General features: G+C 34.9%; 1 protein-coding gene across 2 annotated transcripts; it reads left to right on the top strand.

The window, feature by feature from the left end:
• The first annotated feature begins 916 nt into the window (after window positions 1-916).
• Window positions 917-6,168, top strand: LOC117331062. Of its 2 annotated transcripts, XM_033889658.1 has the most exons (3): window positions 917-1,069; window positions 2,963-2,981; window positions 4,627-6,168. In XM_033889658.1, exon 3 carries the CDS (start codon window positions 4,857-4,859, stop codon window positions 5,841-5,843), a length of 987 nt encoding a protein of 328 aa, XP_033745549.1. In that variant the 5' UTR covers window positions 917-1,069; window positions 2,963-2,981; window positions 4,627-4,856; the 3' UTR covers window positions 5,844-6,168. The 2 variants fall into 2 exon arrangements, with proteins under 2 accessions (XP_033745549.1, XP_033745548.1); XM_033889657.1 differs by lacking the exon at window positions 2,963-2,981.
• Window positions 6,169-6,781: the final 613 nt, after the last annotated feature.

The raw sequence follows: 6,781 nt of genomic DNA, 5'->3' as shown, positions 1-6,781 counted from the left end.
AGGTTAAAACTACTTCAATCACTTCAGTACTTGAATACTACCCTGATATTTACAGTTGATTGAAAACCTCAACATGGAAAATTCCTTTTTACACCTGTAATCTCAAGATCGTTCTCTTTATTCTCGAAGCACCCATTTCATATGTTATTTACTCAGAAAAGCATCTTCAAACCTAAGAAACACATTTTCTCCAATGAAATGAAACGGCAACTGATTGGCTTAACCCATTGTGCTAGCACATTCTACCTTGAATGCGTCAGGAATTGCAATGGCCTGACTTGAGCTGAAGCATTTGTTTGCTTATAAGTAATAAACCAATTATCTGCAAACTTGGTACACTTGTAAAACAGACCATCAATAAAATGGCGGTTTAAATTTGATTAATGAATAAAATACATTTTTACATTACACATATACCCCGTACATTATTTCGGTATGTTATAATATCAAAAGACCTCTGAGTTGCGAATTCGAAACCCACGTAGGACAGTTGCCTGGTACTGACCGTAGGTCGGTGGTTTTTCTCCGGGTACTCCACCTCCAAAACCAGACACCTCCTTTAATGACCCTGGCTGTTAATAGGACGTTAAACAAAATACATGTAAACCAAACTAAAACAAAGTCATTTTCAGACAGAGTAAGCATTAATTTTTTTTCTTGTATATTATGCATCAAGCATCGGAAGGTAAGTATTTTTTTATGTTTAAGGTTGTACTGACAGCGAAGTGTCGGGGTCACCTCAACAAGTGTTAAGGGCACACGTACTGAACAAGTTAAAGCTCAGACAAACCGATGAGTAGAATCGGATAAAAAAAACAGAGACCACTAATATACAATCGTAGGTGTAAGTCCGACAGGCATGCCTTTATAAGCAATGATACAATACATTGTTATTCAGCTGTTGCGATGAGTTTATAGGATCCCCTTGACACGATGGCTTCCTGACAGAAGTCTACTTCGGGCTAGGCCGTATCTGTTCCCTAAAGTCACTTGATCTGTCACCATGAAGCTTCTGTGGGCTTCGACCATATTTACCTTTTTGGCGATATCTTCAGCCATACCGAAAAAGGTAAGTGAAATAGTATTCTAATGTTAAGATGTTTAGATTTATAATTTAGTTTTCACTTTTGGCTGATTAGTTTATAATAAAATGCATGATGTATATCGTGGTTAATCTTAGTTAATAGCACCTAATCATTCAGATTTTAACATTTTTTTTCGACCTTTTTGAGTATCATCCCTGACCAAGGTATGAACACTTTCGGCCCTTGGCATCACTGACGAGTCCCAGAAGGTCAAAACATCTGCATGACGCATTTTAATTAATGTTCGCTCTAATGTATTGACCTCTCACTTTGTACCTTTGTAAGGCGCTAATATATTGCATGTTTATCAAAATTTTTCCTATATATTATAATATATTCCTAATAAAAAGGAAATGGCAAAGCTATTTGAATGCAGCTTAGTTGTAAAAGCACTTTACTCCAGTTGTTCTGGATAGCATTCAGTGTGGTAGCCACCAGCTACTACAATGTAACACAGCCTCAAAATATCACTATCTCGAGCGATACACTCAGAAAACAAACAAGTACAAATATTTTATCCCCCCAGCAGGAAAAACTATAAATGTGTGTAAACAGTTATGGCTAAGCAATACTTCTATACACACATCCTTAATTGGTAGGAGTTGCCAGGGTTGGGGAGCCCTTGGTTCATCTCCACGAACAATAGTGTTGTCCTTACACAGGAGGGCTCTCACACAGCATGCTATACTTGTAATTATATATCACAATATTATATATATATGTATCTAAAAGGTGTTAGAGGGAAGTAGTTCAGTGTTTACTAACTGCAATTCCTTTCTTAAATGATTTTATTTGTAGACTAACTTCCGTCACAAAGTCTATTTTTTAAAAGAATATTTGCTTCATGATTATTTTTTTGAGTTTAAGATATTCTCTGTACGTAACAGCGATATACATAATTTATTATCGTAAAAAGATCATTTTTAAAAAGCCTAGATATATATATCACTAGTAATCATATTTCTCTTATTTCTTATATTATAGATACTTAATATGATTAGAAGTTAGTTGTATTTATATAATTTAATTTTGCTTGTAACAAGCATTTTCATTGGCTCAAAAAATTATGTTATCATCTCATAACATAAAAAAATAAAAGGAACTACTTTCAGTTAGACCGGAAGTAGCGGAGTAATCGTTGTTCACGGGATTTTGTATTTATCGATGTGTTTTTAAATATCTGGAGCAAAATAAACATGTTAAACTTAATGAAAATGTTTCTTATCGTTGTTAATTAAATTATAAGGGTTAACTGTAATATCTTTTTACGTTATTGAGCAATAACACAAAAAAACTGGGGTGTACTCTTTTCATAAACCGCTTCGCGGTTTATTCAGAGTACACCCCAGTTTTTTGTGTTATTACTCAATAACGAAAAAAAAATATTACAGTTAACCCTTAAATAAATACATACTTGTATACTATTGTTACAGAAATGCGAGAAGTTTTGATATCCAGTATGTTGTTGATGTTATATTATCGAGAAGTGTTGTACATTGTTTTTGTAATTAATTTTTATCAAGAATGGATTGGATAAACGATAAATCAACAAATTAAAAAAAAATGAAAATGAGGTCCATCAATCAATTAAACGAGATTATTTTAGGTTTCCCTGCCAGCCTTTTGTAAAATAGCGATAATTTAAGCCTTAAAAAAGTCTTCCTTTAAATTACCGATGCAAATTCATAAATATATGTTTAACAGTCTCCAACGAAACTTTAGCATTACATTTGAACCTATTTAATAACATTTTAAGAAATACAATACTGCTTGCAATGAAATATCTATCATATAGTAAATGGTGTAGTTAGCAGCAAATTATTCAATTAGCACAAATTTAAGAGAATATTCTTTAAACCATTCTATGTATTTTACAGGCTTCCAGGGAAAACATAGGTAATTAAACATTCATTATTTATACTATAACTAATCTATCATTTTGTTCTGAGCCGACTTTCTTAATCGAACATTAATCATTTAATATCAAAACATCTTTCATGGTTTGGGGAAGCCCCATACAGGTTAGTGAACAACTCACTCTTACTTTCTAATTTACTAACTTATAGCTACATTTTGTAACCTATGTTAACATTTTCAAATAACTTAAAATAAATGCATTAATCAATTACTGAATCGATTTGGCATCTTTTTGACCCTTCGAACTCTATTTATTGTGTTATAAATACAAGAAGCAATAAGTTGGAATTAACACAAAACTTATCAAACTTTTTTTTTTTTTTTTTTTTTGAATTATGAAGAAACTTGTTATGTATGATTTCAGATGGTATTTGGTGTAACGACCTTGTATACATTTAGTCTTCCCCGTAAAATTGTGTATCTCATATATTGGATATATACTATTGTCTCGTGCACGTATACAGTAGCACGTGACAAATGTTGAAAGGGACATATATTGAAACAGTTATTTCAAATTGTACATTTATGTGTTTGATCTTCCATCTATTATAATCCAGGGTTTCGTTCCACAAAGCTTCGTAACTTACGAATATTCGTAAACATTTAAGTAAAACTTTACGAAAAACTTCAGAAGTTTGTTTCACAAAGGTGTTCGTAACTTTTTTCGTATCGTATACGTCAAAATCGTACGTTCTCCGGGTAAAAATAACGTGGAGATAAAGAAAAACTACACGTTTGGGGTGAAAATTGTACGTCGGTCCTATACCCGAGTCGTGTTCACAGACTATGAACTTTATTTTGTTCTATCCAAACAACCGTATTATTGAGATAATATCATTTTTCTGTAAAATTCCCATTTCTTTGTTTGTCATGCGGTAAAATAAACAGTAACAACACAATTTTCACAGATTTTGCTCGATGCAAGATATACATGTACGTAATGTTCCTAAAATACACTAACTGTTGGCACAGTCTAGGAATAGTGAGTATTTTGCCAGCATCCCTCTTCGACATTCAAAACTCGGTTTGTATCTCGAAACAATCGCCCACAAGGCACAGTCGTTATCATATGATAATTTTGAATTGAGTACGACGTCATTTTCTGTTCAAAAGGGCATGTTTGCTTACGATTTTAAATTGTTTTCGTAAGTTAGGACAGAATGGATACGGTTAAGTTTTTGTGAAATCAAACGCTTAGTAATTCGTTAATATGACTTATTCAAAATTTACGAAAATTCGTAAGTTAAGAAGTTTTGTGAAACGGTACCCAATATGTCATAAATATGACTTGACTCGGATATGATTTAACGAGGACAAAGGATAAAATTAATTAAATTTCCCTTACACATACATCTATTTTATCAGCTACACCGTAGACAGTTGTAGAACATGTATACATGGTGAGTTGTTATCATTTGGATGTTAAATAAAAGTTACATGAATTTTAAGCATTAGATATACATTGACCGGATGAAATGACATGTAAATCCACCCACTTATTTAAACAAGTACACCGAGAGACAAACAATCACTTGTCAATTGTCATCTAAATTTTGTAAAAAAATAAATAAATGAAATCAAATAAAAAAAAAAATTAATGATTATAAATTTTGAAATTCCATAGGTCCTTCGCCATCAAAGCCGCTCAGAAAATATGAAAGTGGATTACTAGCCAGCATTCTTTTAGAACTATATGCCACGCGACAGGAAGAACACAAAGAAGGGAAACCCGATGAAAACGTCCGAACTGGTCTTCCAAAATTTAGACCCGAAAGGAAAGAAAACGATGAGAATGTCTTAGATATAGCTTCTTGAGAAGCTCCTGAGGAACTGTCAAAGAAGTACAGGCTTCGAATGTCGGAAAATTCACCGAAGGATAGTCCCTCAGATATTGCTTCCGGAGAAGCTCCCGAGGAACTGTCAAAGAAGCACAGGCTTCGAATGTCGGAAAATCCACAGAAGGATAGTCTCTCAAATATTGCTTCCGGAGAAGCTCCCGAGGAACTGTCAACGAAGCACAGGCTTCGAATGTCGGAAAATCCACAGAAGGATAGGCTCTCAGATATTGCTTCCGGAGAAGCTCCCGAGGAACTGTCAAAGAAGCACAGGCTTCGAATGTCGGAAAATCCACAGAAGGATAGGCTCTCAGATATTGCTTCCGGAGAAGCTCCCGAGGAACTGTCAAAGAAGCACAGGCTTCGAATGTCGGAAAATCCACAGAAGGATAGGCTCTCAGATATTGCTTCCGGAGAAGCTCCCGAGGAACTGTCAAAGAAGCACAGGCTTCGAATGTCGGAAAATCCACAGAAGGATAGTCTCTCAGATATTGCTTCCGGAGAAGCTCCGGAGGAACTGTCAAAGAAGCACAGGCTTCGAATGTCGGAAAATCCACAGAAGGATAGGCTCTCAGATATCGCTTCCGGAGAAGCTCCTGAGGAACTGTCAAAGAAGCACAGGCTTCGAATGTCGGAAAATCCACAGAAGGATAGGCTCTCAGATATTGCTTCCGGAGAAGCTCCCGAGGAACTGTCAAAGAAGCACAGGCTTCGAATGTCGGAAAATCCACCGAAGGATAGGCTCTCAGATATTGCTTCCGGAGAAGCTCCCGAGGAACTGTCAAAGAAGCACAGGCTTCGAATGTCGGAAAATCCACAGAAGGATAGTCTCTCAGATATTGCTTCCGGAGAAGCTCCCGAGGAACTGTCAAAGAAGCACAGGCTTCGAATGTTGGAAAATCCACAGAAGGATAGTCTATCAGATATTGTTTCCGGAAATGCTTCTGAAAAGGCTCAGAGATTGTCAAAGAGAGAAAGACTGATACTATCTTGGCTCAGAGGGTAGTGTCATATACATGTCTTGCGGAAGTGCTCCACAGGAACTGTCAAAAGGAACAAAGCTTGCGAATATTTTGAAATCCACCGAAAAATAATCTCAGAGACATTTCTTAGGGACTTAAACCTCCTTATAAAACATTTCTTGTCTCGCCAATTTGTTACCTATTTTTCTTTTTAATTTTTCGATACAATAATTAGTTGTTCTTATTTATTTAATACTTCATACTGTTTACTTAAAAAATAGGAAGCAAATCAAATGTGCTGATGATGAATTTCATGAATTTCGTGGTTTTTTTTCTTTCTTTCATTTGTGTTTCAAAAATAAATATGATCCGGTGAAGAATGAAACTTGTGGATATTTTTGTTTTGGCAATTGCCGCTAATAAATTACTAATACATGTACATGTATATGTATATGTATATGTATATGTAAGATGATGTTTTTATGTTTTAGAACAATAGATAAATATAGATAAATGATTCATGTTCAAACATATTAGGTTCCTCGTACAAAAACCACAACGTAAAGGATATTTAAGCATTAAACTACTTTCAGTTGGAAGTTATGGGCTGATGAATGCCAACTGGACAAAGGCAAATTTAATGAAACGCGCTAGCGCTTCATGTTGAATTTGCCTTTGTCCAGTTGGCATTCATCAGCCCGTAACTTCCAACTGAAAGTAGTTCAATGCTTATATTTACATTTGACAACGATTTTTAAAGACTATATCCAAGAATTTTGCTCCTACGATGAATGAACAAATTATTGTCGTCAAAGACGGAACAGCCTTTTCAACAGCCATATGTCGTTATGACAATTATGACGTCACTATAATAATGACGTCATAATAGAGATTTGGAAGTTATGGACTCGTAACCTTTAAGTGAGCTTGGTAAGGTTATATAGTGGGGCTGCAGTGTAAATGTAAATATTTAAGCATTGAA

This window comes from Pecten maximus, chromosome 7 (assembly GCF_902652985.1).
Source record: "Pecten maximus chromosome 7, xPecMax1.1, whole genome shotgun sequence".
In the NCBI taxonomy this organism is placed as follows: domain Eukaryota; kingdom Metazoa; phylum Mollusca; class Bivalvia; order Pectinida; family Pectinidae; genus Pecten; species Pecten maximus.
This window is presented reverse-complemented; position numbering and strand designations above follow the sequence as displayed.